We start from the raw sequence: 14,592 nt of genomic DNA, 5'->3' as shown, positions 1-14,592 counted from the left end.
TTTTGTGACTCAACTTACCCCACACATGGGGCCATTTGATATCTTTTTTTTCAAAGGTGACTATGACTTTCAGTGTGGGGTTAGGAAGTATAAGGTGAAAAATATTTCCCAAGAACTGAATTTAAACAAACAAGGCAAGGAACTTATTTCTACAAGATAATTAGTCAGTCTAGTATGCACAAATGCAAAAAGCGTCACAACTTGCCCAGCTTCCCCTACTCAGTATCTATTCTCTTTGAGGAGTAGAATGATCAGTGTTTAACGACGTCTGTATCGAAGTTGTAGCATCCACATCCTTCATGTCTGCACCACACACTGAAAGATACTTGATTACGTTTAGATGGCCTTCTTGTGTAGCGGCTTGAAGTGGTGTCCACCCATCTTGATCTTGTTTATCCACATTAGCATTGTTGAGAAGTAGGAAGTCTACAATATCAATGTTCCCATTGTAACATGCTGCATGAAGCGGGGATTTCCCGCTTTCTGTGCCTTCGTTTACACTGACACCTTCCGACACGAGGAATTTCACTACGTCGATATGGTCGTATTGTGTTGCGATGTAAAGTGGAGTCATACCTTCATAACTTGAATAATTGGCTCCTTTAGCAATGAGAAATTTTACAACTTTCAACTGGCCTTCAATGATTGTTGCATTCAGTGGTGTTAGCCCACTGTGGTCTACCTTGTTTACATCAGAACCTTGCTGAACGAGGTATTTCACGATTTCAATGTTACCATTACGGGAAGCAGCGTGTAGAGCAATCATCCCTTCGTCATCTACCTCATTGACGTCAGCATCATTGGATATCAAGAATCGGACAATATCTAAATACCCGGCTTGTGCCGCAATATAGAGTGGGACCGTTCCATCGTATCTTGTTTGTACTGCTCCATTTCTCAGAAGATATTTGATAGCATCTAGATGGCCGTATTGGATGGCAGCATTGAATGGTGTCCAACCGTTTTGGTCAGCCTTGTTAACATCAGACCCTTGTAGAATAAGATAATTCATGATTTGTAGATGGCCTCGTGCAGCAGCACCATGAATAGGAATCACCCCATTGTCAGTTTCCTCATTCACATCAGCCCCATTGTAAATGAAGAATTTGACGATATCTAAATGACCGAATTCAGCTGCAGCGTAGAGTGGGGTCATTCCAGCGTATCTGTTCTGTTTGACGTCTTTATCTATTAGACATTTCGCAGCTTCTAATTGACCATACTGAATTGCAACATTGAATGGAGTCGATCCTTTCTGATCTCCTTTGTTAACATTAGATCCTTGTTGAATGAGAAATTCCATGATCTTCATGTTACCAGTAATAACAGCTTCGTGTAATGGAATTCTGCCATTATCGTGTTCTGCATCAACGTCAGCACCATTGGAAATTAAAAATTTTACTATATTCAAGTGACCAAATTTCGCTGCAGCACTAAGTGTGGTCATTCCATCATGTTTGTCCTGCTTGGCCCCTTTGTCCAAGAGATATTTCACAGCTTCTATATGGCCGTATTTGATAGCAGCATTGAATGGGGTCGAACCGTTTGAATCAGCTTTATTCACATCAGAGCCCTGTTGAATGAGACATTCCATGATTTCCATGTTTCCTTTAAATGCAGCTCCATGGAGAGGAATCCTCCCATCACCATTTTCTTCATTGACATCAGCGCCATTTGAAATGAAGAATTGAACGATATCTAAATGACCAAGGTATGAAGCTGCGAATAGTGGAGTCAAGCCGCCATACCTGTTCTGCTTGGCTCCTTTATCCATGAGATATCTCACACCTTCTAGATGACCGTATTCAATTGCAGCATTAAATGGTGTCCAACCGTTTTGATCAGCCTTGCTAACATCAGACCCTTGTAGAATGAGATAATTCATGATTTGTAGATGGCCTCGTGCAGCAGCACCATGAAGAGGAATCACCCCATTATCATTTTCCTCATTCACATCAGCCCCGTCAGAAATGAAGAATTTCACGATATCTAAAAAGCCGAATACAGCTGCAGCATATAATGGAGTCATTCCATTGTATCTGTTCTGCTTGGATCCTTTATCTATGAGATATTTGACAGCTTCTAGGTGACCGTATTGGATAGCAGCATTGAATGGTGTCCAACCCTTTGGGTCAGTAATGTTCACATCAGAGCCATTGTGAATGAGATATTTTATGATTTCCATGTTTCCTTTAGTAACAGCTACATGGAGGGGAATCTTGCCGCCATCATTTTCCTCATTTACATTAACGCCATTGGAAATAAAGAATCTCACAATATCTAGGTGACCGAATGCAGTTGCAGCATAAAGTGGGGTCATTCCAGCATATCTGTTCAGCTTGGTATCTCCATTTATTAGATATTTGACAGCTTCAAGACGGCCGTACTGAATTGCTGCATTAAATGGTGTCCAACCGTTTGAATTAGCTTTGTCCACATCTGATCCTAGTTCGATGAGATATTCCATGATTTTCAGATGGCCTCGAGCAGCAGCGCCATGAAGAGGAATCATCCCCTTGTGATGTTCTTCATTCACATCAGCACCATTTGAAATGAAGAATTTCACGATATCTAAATGGCCGAATCGAGCTGCTGCATAGAGTGGGGTCATTCCATTAAATCTGTTCTGCTTTGCTCCTTTATCGATGAGATATTTGACAGCTTCTAGGTGACCGTATTGGATAGCAGCATTGAATGGTGTCCAACCCTTTGGGTCAGTAATGTTCACATCAGAGCCATTGTGAATGAGATATTTTATGATTTCCATGTTTCCTTTAGTAACAGCTACATGGAGGGGAATCTTGCCGCCATCATTTTCCTCATTTACATTAACGCCATTGGAAATAAAGAATCTCACAATATCTAGGTGACCGAATGCAGTTGCAGCATAAAGTGGGGTCATTCCAGCATATCTGTTCTGCTTGGCATCTCCATTTATTAGATATTTGACAGCTTCAAGACGGCCGTACTGAATTGCTGCATTAAATGGTGTCCAACCGTTTGAATTAGCTTTGTCCACATCTGATCCTAGTTCGATGAGATATTCCATGATTTTCAGATGGCCTCGAGCAGCAGCGCCATGAAGAGGAATCATCCCCTTGTGATGTTCTTCATTCACATCAGCACCATTTGAAATGAAGAATTTCACGATATCTAAATGGCCAAATTGAGCTGCTGCATAGATTGGGGTCATTCCATTAAATCTGCTCTGCTTTGCTCCTCTATCGATGAGATATTTCACAGCTTCTAGATGACCGTATTGTATAGCAGCATTGAATGGTGTCCAACCCTTCGGACCATTCTTGTTCACATCTGACCCACATTCAATCAGGTAATTCATTATTTTAATGTTACCATTAATTGCCGCACCATGGAGAGGAATCATCCCAACATCATTTTCTTCATTCACATCAGCCCCATTGGAAATGAAGAGTTTGACGAGATCTAAATGACTGAATTCAGCTGCAGCATAGAGTGGAGTCATTCCGTCATATGTATTCTGCTTCGCTCCTTTAGTTATGATAAATTTGACTGCTCCTAGATGCCCATGCTTGACAGAAACATTAAATGGTGTCCGATTTGTCTTTTCTTCCCAGTTCACATCAACTTCCCCAGCAATCTGCTTGAAATAAAAAAAAAATTCCTCATCATACAATCAGACGATCTATGATGGCGGTGTGTCCATTCACTGCTGCTGTTTAAAGTGGTGTTTGCCCCATGTCACATTCAACACTAGGGTCCACTCCGATCAGGACCAGCATATCAAGAATGTACACACGTCCTTCTTTAGCTGCTGCATGAATGGGCGGAAGCCTGCCCTCAATTTGTTTATCCAGGTTTGCTCCTCGTGAAATGAGATCATCAACCTCTTTGAGATCACCTACTAAAGCTGCCTCGTGAGGGGGGGGGGAGTGTATCCTTCATCATCCACCTTGTCTACGTCGGGATTGAGTGGTATTTCGTGCGTAGGTACATTGTCATCATTAGAGAATGTTTCACCGAGGAGTATATTGTATGCTGTATCCAATTCCCCCAAAGCATCGTTCGTATCTATGTCTAAGATCAGTTCAAATGGTTGAAATCTGCTGTCTTTCCGTTAGCTACACTTATCATCTGAAGTATACGAGCTGGCTGAGAGGGATGCGGGAATGCTGTTTAACATCTCTTTCTGTCTGTGGACAATAAAATATCTCCCTGGTGTGTCTTTTCTTCTTGTTGAGTTGTTTGTTCATTAATGGAAACCACAGACCCATTTTGTGGTGACATGTGCAATTGTGATGTGATCTACGAGGTGTCTGTTGCGCCAATCCTGTAAGAAACGGACATTGTTCAGGGTCTTAGACGGGTCAATATACAGTTGGCAGCAAAATTATTCAACCCCCCTCACATTTTCAACATTCCGGTAAATGGAATGATGTTGCAACTGCAGACTGTTACTAAATCATTAAAGAAGTCAATAGATAATTAATTACAATTGAAAACCAGAGAAAAAAATCCAGATTTAATTCCTATTCTATTCTAAATTGCTGATTTCACATAAAAAGCAAGTAGCAAAATTGTTCAACCCCCTATAAATATGCATTAATATGCATTGATAATGACAAAAATGACAAGCCATGTGGAAATGTTTAGAGGTGAATTCAGCCAGGACACACATATCAACCTACATAATTTGCATTTTTGCATAATTAATATCCACTCAATGGGTATGCCTTGTATCAGTATGCCCTATATACTCCTCATATGTCCCATGCACTGTGCTGACAAAATGGCAAAGGCTTAAGAGTGGTGCCAGAAGTTAAGGGAGGAGATTGTAGCTTTGCATAAGGAAGGAAATACAAGAAGATATCCAAGCTCTTGAATTTCCCAAAGACACTGTTGGGAGCATCATTCGTCAGTTCTGAGCCACTGGTACGGCAGCCATAAAGCATGGTTGTGGACGAAAGAAGACATTTTCAGCAGCTGCAGCAAGGTAGTATCCCTTAATTAGACCCCAAAGTAGCCAATCTGATATAAAATTATTGGAAGTGGTTTTTTGACTGATTTGAGTAGGTATGGGTGTCAACATTTACCAAAAAAAAAGTTAGGAGGAATACGGGTTGGGGAAAGTGCTTTTTTCAAGGTCAAAGGTCAATGACCTTTTCATATATACTGTATAATGGTATCTCTGAGATGGAAAGGTGCAGGTTGGTGATAATGGTGTCAAAATGCACAAATTCTTACCAGAATATCAAATAAAATAAAATTAAGTACTTAGAATGCACATTCACCGATAAAATTCAAGGTCAAAACCTTTCAAAGGTCAATGACCTTTTATATGTTATATACCATACTGCATAATGGTATCTCTGAAATGATAAGGTACAGGCTGGCGATCATGGTGTCAAAATGTACAGATTCTTACAAGAAGATAAAATAGAATGAATTCAAGTACTTAGAATTTACATTCACCAATGAAATTTAAGGTCAAAGGTTTTAAAAGGTCAATGACCTTTTTACATTATATTTACCATACTGTATAATGGTATCTATGAGATGAAAAGGCACAGGTTGGTGATCATGGTGTCAAAATGCACAGATTCTGACCAGAAGACCAAATGAAATAAAATTAAGTACCTAGAATGCACATTCACCCATAAAATTTAAGGCCAAAGGTCAATGACCTTTTATACATTATATACCATATTATATAATGGTATCTCTAAGATAAAACGGCGAAGGTTGGTGTTCTTGGTGTCAAAATACACAGATTCTTACAGGAAGATTAAATGAAATAAAATTAAGCATCAAGAATTTACATTCACCTTTAAATTCAAGGACAAAGGTCAATGTCCTTTTTAACATAAGATAATTATAATGGTATCTCTGAGATAAAACATCACAGGTTCGTAATCTTGGTGCCAAAATGCAAAGATTTGTACCAGTAGATTAAACAACACCAAAATCAGTATACGGAATATTGTTTCACCCTTGAATTCCAAGTTCAGATGAAATATTATATATACATATATATACAGCTATATATATAGATATATACATACATACATATATATACATGTGTGTGTGTGTGTGTGTATAATCTGTATGACATAAACATAACAGAACATTTATCCTATGTGTTCATATTTGTGATAATGTAAATAAAGATGGCTAAGTTGTAATGAAAAACATGGAGGTTTCATAATTTCAGTCTGAAGTAAGGTCATGGAGAATGTATTTAGGGGTCAGAGGTCAATGAACTCTTTCCAAAATATCAGTGGAAATTAAGTTTAAAAAGGGTGATAAGCAAATAACACTTCTTCATATACTGCGATGCATTTTCAATAGCAATGAAAAAAAAATGAAATGGATTATACAATTTGAAATTTGATGCATCATAATATCTAAATCAAGGTTGTTGTGTCTTTTTCTCTCCAGCGATAGTCCATTCATCTCATTAGCTTAATCTTCTGAAAATGGATAGGATAGGTCTAAATCTCATGTCACAGCTAGCATCATCCGAGAGCACTTCCAAAGAGCAGAGAGATGACGATGAAGATGAAATGAAGGCCATCATTAGAGCTGTAGTTTTTGTCAATAGTCAATATTGTCAATAGTTTCAATTCTTCATCATTGTCCCTGGCTATATGAAAATGTTCTTGAATGATGCCTATCTTTTATATTTACAGCTTAAGTTATAGTATATAATATTGATTGTAGCATCAGAGGTTAGTGAAATATTGCTACAGAGAAATTAGTATCTTGATTTAGATTTATAAAATGCATATCTAAATGCTGCTACTTTAGACAACTTGACCATTTCAAATTATATCATACATGATTTTTGCCCTTTTTTGGCAGTGCATTACTACAGTATATATTAAATAGTGCTATTTGATTTAAATTCCACCTCCAACTTGTATTTTGACATCATCATTGGTCCAGGAATCAACTATTAAATTTCTGTTCATTTTCCACGCAGGTGAGTCTTTTTCACATCAGAATCACTATATACGTACAATCAAGTTATATCGACCTATTTACTTAAATTTCCAGCCGTTTTTGACATAGTTCATTGACCTCTAACCCCTTTATATATTTTTCATGGCCATTATTTATCCCTATTTCAAAGTGAAATTATTAAACATCCAAGTTTTCATTACTAATAGCTATTTTTCTTTCAATTATTCACAAGAAATGTGAATATAATGGATTGATTTCTCAGTTTTTTGGGAATCATGAATGGATATATCAATATTTATTAACTTTCGACCTTTGACATTGGATATCAAAGGTGAAGGATAATTCTTTAATATCATTTGTGCCTTTTTATCTTCTTGCAAAAATTGCTTTTTTACACCAAAATCACCAACATGCAGCGGTTTATCTCGGAGATACCATTATACGATATATATAACCTATGTAAAAAGGTCATTGACCTTTGACCTTGAACTTTATGGATTAATATGCACTCTGGGTACTTATTTTCATTTTATTTGATCTTCCTGTAAGAAACTCTGCATTTTGACACCAAGATCACTAACCTGCGCCTTTTCATCTCAGAGATACCATTATACCGTATATGGTACATGTATATAACGTAAAAAAAAGTTATTGACCTTTGAAAGGTTTTGACCTTGAATCTCATTGGTGAATGAGCACTGAATGTACTTGATTTGATTTTATTTGATCTTCTTGTAAGAATCCGTGCATTTTGACACCAAGATCATCAACCTGCGCCTTTTCATCTCAGAGATACCATTATATCGTATATGGTATATAATGTAAAGAAGGTCAATGACCTTTGAAAGGCTTTGACCTTGAAAGTTTTCGTTTAATGTGCATTCTGGGTACTTAATTTTATTATATCTGATACTGTGGTAAGAATTTGTGCATTTTGACACCATTATCACCAACCTGCGCCTTTCCATCTCAGAGATACCATTATACAGTATATATGAAAAAGGTCATTGACCTTTGACCTTGAAAAAAAGCACTTTCCCCAACCCGTATTCCTCCTAACTTTTTTTGGTAAATGTTAACACTTATACCTACTCAAAACCCCAGGCTTACAGCAAAGGAGCTGAAGGATGACTTGGTTAAAGGGGGCACTGAAGTTTCTGTTGACACAGTGTGCTGCACACTTCACTTTATGCTGAAGGACTGAGGGCAAGGTCCCTTGATGCACACCACTTCTGAAGCCACATCACATTGAGGTTGCCTCCAGTTTGCTAGAACCAACCTGACAAAGCCATAGAAGTTCTGGGACAATGTTCTCTAGAATGATGAAACCAAGCTGGAGGTCTTTGGTCCTATGTATCAACGATACGTGTGGCGCAGGAAGAAGGAAGCATACAAAGAGAAGAACACTTTGCCTACTGTGAAGCACAGGAGAGGATCTGTGATGCTGTGGGGGTGCTTTGCTTCTACTGGCACTGGGAATCTCCATCGTGTTGAAGGCATCATGGATTATTTAAGGTACTAGGATATTCTAGGGAAGAATGTCAACCCGTCTGTAAAGAAATTAAAGCTTGGACATTATTGGACATTCCAGCAGGACAACAACCCCAAGTACAGCTCCAAATTTACAAAGGCTAGGCTGGAGAAGAAAGGATGGAAGGTCCTTGAGTGGCCATCACAGTCTCCAGACCTGAACCGAATCGAGAATTTGTGGTGGGATCTGAAGAAAGCTTTTGCAGCAAGTAGACCTATGAATTTGCTGACCTTCATACAATTGCGCAAGAGGAATGGGGGAAAATTTCCAAGGAGCGGTGTGAGAAGATTGTGAGAGGCTATTCATCTAGTCTGCAGGAGCTTATTGCAGCAAATGGGTGCTGCACAAAGTACTGAAAGACACACCCATCTGGGTTGAATGACGTTACAACTTGTTTGTTGTGCATGTAAAGGTTCCAGTTTCAAGTGGAGGATAAATAAAATCAGCATTTACATGAGAATATATGCACTGGCTTTTAAATTGTCATTATTTGTGCATTTCCTTCTTGTGTGTAAATAGGGGGTTGAATAATTTTGCAACATGCTTTTTGTGCACAAATTGTAATTTCAAATGAACTATGAAGTAAAATTTGAATCTTTTTTCTGTTATTCCTCAGTAATTAACTGTCTTCTAACTATCTTAATGGTTTAATAACAATCTGCAATTGCAATGTTATTCATTTTGACATAATGTCAAAAATTAGAGGGGGTTGAATAATTTTGCTGCCAACGTACAACCAAAACTACCCTTATCCGGAACAAATTTCTACAAATGATAGTTCAATGTTTTTTTTTGTACTACCTTGTTTTCTTCATTTCATATTTTCATTATATGTAAAAGAATGCAATGTATCTCAGCCAGCTGATAACCAAATTACATTTGCTAATATAACTCCACTTCCCTGCTTGTATAAAAGTTAATACCCATTATTCATTATGCATACATCAAGCTTGGATCATACCAGTTCACTTCCTAATCACTCGTGTAGACCTATTGATATTATGTACATGGTTTCTACTAAAAACAAAGATAAGCGGACTGCAGCATTATTCCGCATCATTAATTTTGGAAAGATTATGTAAGTTTTCTCAGCAATCCGGCTATGTATGTGGTTTGAGTATCGCTTGCTGTGTTGTTGGGGCCGGTGTTGGTCATCTCCCACCTATCATGCATATTTTGCAAAGATCTTGCATGGAATAATCTGATCATTATAGGAGTGTTGGGGTTGATACATTGTTTTAGTTCAAACATGGAACATTGTGTGTGGAGTGGTTTAGGAACCGAAAGAAATGGTGCTATTATGACTATTTGACGGGCTAATTGGAAATCACGTTCATTTATCATCAGTGGATTATTGTTTACCATGTACAGAAAAGACGTAAGTTATTCATTTTGTTTATTTTACTCTGTGTTTGTGGGACTGTAAGTTCAGTGTACTTATGAAGCCTGTGTATAGGAGAATACTAGTTATGTTCGTTTGATTTTGAGCTGCCATCATTGTAAATAGCTGTTTCACATATAGATTGCCCGCAAAAGTGCAGCGCCCGATGAGAACATCTATATTTGCACGTTTCGATCTTCGAGACAAAAACTCCCACCTAATTACGTATTCCAGTGAAGATTTCTCACAATGTCATGGATAATTCCGTTCTAAATTCACAGAGGAGGATTTTTTTTCGTTTGCATTGTAAAGTATGCAGAGGATTGAACCATGACATTTTGTGCAAGAATGTTTCAAACAATGACAGTTGAAACTCGCAGGAACTTCTTATGTTAGGGAGCTTGTCAAAAGTCCATGCACCGTTCTTCATCGTTCTTCCCGCATCCGGGTTTTCGCTTCGGCTTTCCCGCCCAACGTTCCCTTCTCTTCAAAGGAACGGCCGCCATCAAAGGCCCTTTGATGCCACCGTTCTTTTGTTCGTCTTTCCTGCAAGTCTTAATTTCTGTAGAAAGGCTGAAGAATCTATTCTAAATAGCTCCCTCTACGACCAAAACAAATGTGTGCCTTCATGTTCATATTGACTGTCGGATCGAGAGTTCGCATCACTGATCTGAACTGTGGTTCGCATCTATAATGGAAGTTCGGGTGCATTCATAAAGCCACGGTAGCTTAATAAAAAATCACGCACATGTCATAAATCGTTACTGATCTTACGAATTTGCTGCAATAACCATGAAAACCTCTTTTTTGCAATTGGAAGAGAGTCAATTCATGATGTTTTAGGTGGGAAAATAAGATTCCACATATTTTCGTTTCGTAGGCCCAAGCCATTCGTAGAATTCACGTCGACTTAGAATATTAATTATTACTCGCATCTCAAACAAGTGTCGAGAGCCCCCCCCCCCCCCCAAAAAAAAAAAAAACAGAAGGAAATAGAATGGTAAAATAAATATGACCGGAACAGCTTGACACTCTTAGACATAGATAGATCAAAGATTTACAAAGATTTATTAGAAACTGTTTTAAATAGTTTCTTAAAATTTTTGACGGCAACCATTTCCCCAGGATAACATATTGTCTCTTAATAATTTCCTTTATCTCCATGTTGTAAAGAAGCGGGACCAAAATAGATTGTGAAAAGAGGAAAAAGAAAACTAAGAAGTCAAAGGGAGATAAAAGGAAGTGGAAATAGAAAGAAATAAGAAAATAATATTGGGATGGAAAAAGAGGAAGGGTTAAAAAAAATGGAGGGAATACAGTTGAAAGAGTGGGAAAAAACTCGGAAATTTGAGAGGGGTTCTCCAGATAAGCGATTCCATGTCCCTCGACGTCAATGTCCGATTGTGTTAAAAACGACTGTCATCGATTAATATTAATCTTTTTTTTTGTTGTTGTTGTTTGACCAAATGCGTGCGCATCCCGATTTCTGCCTCTGCATCGAAATCAATATTCAAGAGAAAGCAGAGTTGTGTTCTCGAAGAATTCTCGATCAAGTGGGGGGGGGGGGTTAAAAACATTTTCCCCAAAATTCATGACTTGCGTCTTCGGAATGAGAGTACGCATGCGCGTGGACTGGATATTTACGAAATTGTATGTGGTCGTCTATTTGAATATTGTATGCCATGAATGAATCAGCATCCTCAAATTTCCGGTACCTTTCTACCCCCTCCATTATGAGAGGCACAATTAAAATTTGTAATGCAAAATGCAGCCAAAACAGAAGAGTGCCCCCCCCCCCCTTGAAAGCGAACCTAATTTTTTCCCCTGTCATGGATCCGCCCCCGACCTTTAGACATTATGTTCTTGGTTGGATTTACATAGGGCCCCCCCCCCCCCCCTATTGGCGGAGCAAAAAAAGGGAAAAGAAGGAAAAAGAGAGGAGAAAAAAGAAGGGGAAACATAAGAGGAGGAAGGCGAGTGAATAAGACGAGGCGAAGACTTAGAAAATAACTTTATTAATCATTACGCTACTGGGACAGCCAGTTCAAAGAAATAAACAAATATCAACCTTGGGCGGCCGATCGGGGAAAATATGGGTGAAAAAAAGAAATCACCCTCCCCCTACTGGCCGAGGCTGGATCCACCCCTGATTTAGATTTACATTTTATTCACACTATCGATCCCCTCTTGGGGCATGAGTGTACAACATAAAAACATATAACAGACTAAAGTATAACTTCATTTAATTGGTTTAACGTATTAAACGTAATGTTCGGAATTAAAGATAAATACCAATTGTGGTAACGATCAGAAAATTAGTTCGATCAGAATGCAATGAATTTTACCAACGAAGTGTTTGTTTGTATAAATGAAAAATATTTGCCAAATAGCCCTGTGAAAGAAAATCGTAAAAGTGCTGAGAAATGAGCGATATAAGCACAGAATTCCATCAAATGTCAGATATTTTTGAGGCAATATTATAACACACTGTACCAAGTATGCTTTTATGTTTTAGCGATCATCAGAATTATCGATATTGAGCGGCGATTTCATTATTCTACAAAGATAAGTGCAGGCGCGGATCCAGGAGGGGGCCGAGCCGGCCCCGGCCCCCCTATTTTTTGACAACCTGCAGAAAAAAGTGTTTCTTGATAGAAACTACGAAAAGCAGGAAGAAAAGTAAGAAAGAGCTATTATACCCATGATGTGTAATTTACAGCCTCGTAACGGCCGGCCCGACCCCGAAAGGAAACAAGAAAAAGATGAGGGGAAGAATTGGAAAACAGACTTTATATAAAAAAATTTCGCTCGCGCATCGCACTCGCATTACCTGTGTAATGAATCCCAATCAAGAGGATTCTTTTCGTAATTTTTGTAATGATTAGGTCTGAAAAAAGAAAACGTTCTAAACCTCTTTTAAAAACAGGTTCTTAGGTTCAAGGATTGCTTGGAGTTATTTTTATATTTACTCTTAGCTTTATTTTGAAAAACAAATTAATTGGGTCAGGATGAAAGACTACGCTAGATGTTCATGTTATCCAGCATCGATAAGATTATGGAGTCTTTATACAGTTTTTGTCGTTGTTATATTGTTATTTACAATTTTTGAATATAAACAGGGCTTGGAGAAAAAAAAAATAAGCTCGATTTTTTTTTCCCACTGGAATATCATTATGGTATCTTAGTTTGGCCTTATATTATAATTTTTTTTAAACAACCGGATCTGGAGAAAAGACTTTGGACTTATATTATAATTTTTGAAATAACCGGGTCTGGAATAAAGATTTTGGATTTATGACATCATTTTTTAAACAACCGGTCCTTGAACAAAGACCTTGGATTTATATTATAATTTTTTGAAACAACCTGGTCTGGAATAAAGACTTTGGACATATATTATAATTTTTGAAACAACCGGGTCTGGAGAAAAGACTTTGGACTTATATTATAATTTTTTTAAACAACCGGGTCTGGAATAAAGACTTCGGGCTCATATCATTTTTTAAACAACTGAGTCAGGAATAAAGACTTTGGGTTTATATTATATTTTTTTAAACAACCGGGTCTGGAGAAAAGGCTTTAGACTTAAATTATCCATTCCATTCCATTCCTTGTTTTTATTTGGCAATAAGTCATACCTGACTATTTTTGCCACTCACTGTATAAAGAGTTGGGTAACAGTTTTATTGATTAATATCATTTTTTATTTTTCCTTTTTTCAATCATTTCTTATATATTCATTCTTTTTTTTCTATGAAAAAAACGAACAAAACAAAACATTGAATACATATAAGGAAAAAAAGAGATAAGGTGGTTGATCGACGATCTACGTGATCATTTTTGAAACAACCGGGTCTGGAATAAAGACTTTGGATTTATATTATAATTTTTGAAACAACCAGGTCTGGAATAAAGACTTCGGGCTCATATTATTATTTTTCAAACAACCGGGTCAGGAATAAAGACTTTGGATTTATATTATAATTTTTTAAACAACTGGTTCTGGAATAAAGACTTTGGTTTTATATTATAATTTTTGAAACAACCGGGTCTGGAATAAAGACTTTGGATTCATATTATAATTTTTGAAACAACCGGGTCTGGAATAAAGACTTCGGGCTCATATTATCATGTTTTAAACAACTGGGTCAGGAATAAAGACTTTGGGTTTATATTATATTTTTGAAAAAAACCGGGTCTGGAATAAAGACTTTGGCTTTATATTATAATTTTTGAAACAAACGGGTCTGGAGAAAAGACTTTGGACTTATATTATCATTGTGAGTCTCCAAAACTTGCGCGAATAATGCGGCACTGTACCTTCCTTTCACTAAATTGATTCAAGTACAGAAAAGTTATTAATAAAATTACCACAAATTATGCTGGCGCAAATATTCACTACTGAATGGCACGCGCCGTATAAGCTAAAACAACAACAACATTTTTTAAACAACCGGGTCTGGAATAAAGACTTTCGGCTCATATTATTATTTTTTTAAACAACCGGGTCTGGAATAAAGACTTTGGATTTATATTATAATTTTGAAACAACCGGGTCTGGAATTAAGACTTTGGACTTTGTGCCATTTGAACGCATTAATATAGGATTTTAGTTTAGAATGGATTTGCCAAAAATCCCTTGAAATTTATAACATTTGTGGGTAAAGTCATTATCACCTTTGTAGGCGATCAAAGATTATTACATTTGTGAGTAAAGTGCATTTCATTTGTGGTCGAA

The 14,592-nt window shown here is 37.4% G+C and overlaps 1 protein-coding gene across 1 annotated transcript; it reads right to left on the bottom strand.

Moving 5' to 3' along the window:
* Nucleotides 1–226: 226 nt before the first annotated feature.
* LOC121412832 (serine/threonine-protein phosphatase 6 regulatory ankyrin repeat subunit A-like) lies at nt 227–8,428 on the bottom strand. Its single transcript, XM_041605594.1, has 2 exons — nt 8,222–8,428; nt 227–3,619 (listed from the first exon to the last, which is right to left on the bottom strand). Exons 1-2 carry the CDS (start codon nt 8,426–8,428, stop codon nt 227–229), a joined length of 3,600 nt encoding a protein of 1,199 aa, XP_041461528.1.
* Between the last annotated feature and the right edge of the window lie 6,164 nt (nt 8,429–14,592).

This window comes from Lytechinus variegatus, chromosome 4 (genome assembly GCF_018143015.1).
Source record: "Lytechinus variegatus isolate NC3 chromosome 4, Lvar_3.0, whole genome shotgun sequence".
NCBI lineage: Eukaryota > Metazoa > Echinodermata > Echinoidea > Temnopleuroida > Toxopneustidae > Lytechinus > Lytechinus variegatus.
The sequence above is the reverse complement of the archived record's forward strand: the minus strand, read 5'-3'. Positions and strand labels throughout refer to the sequence as shown.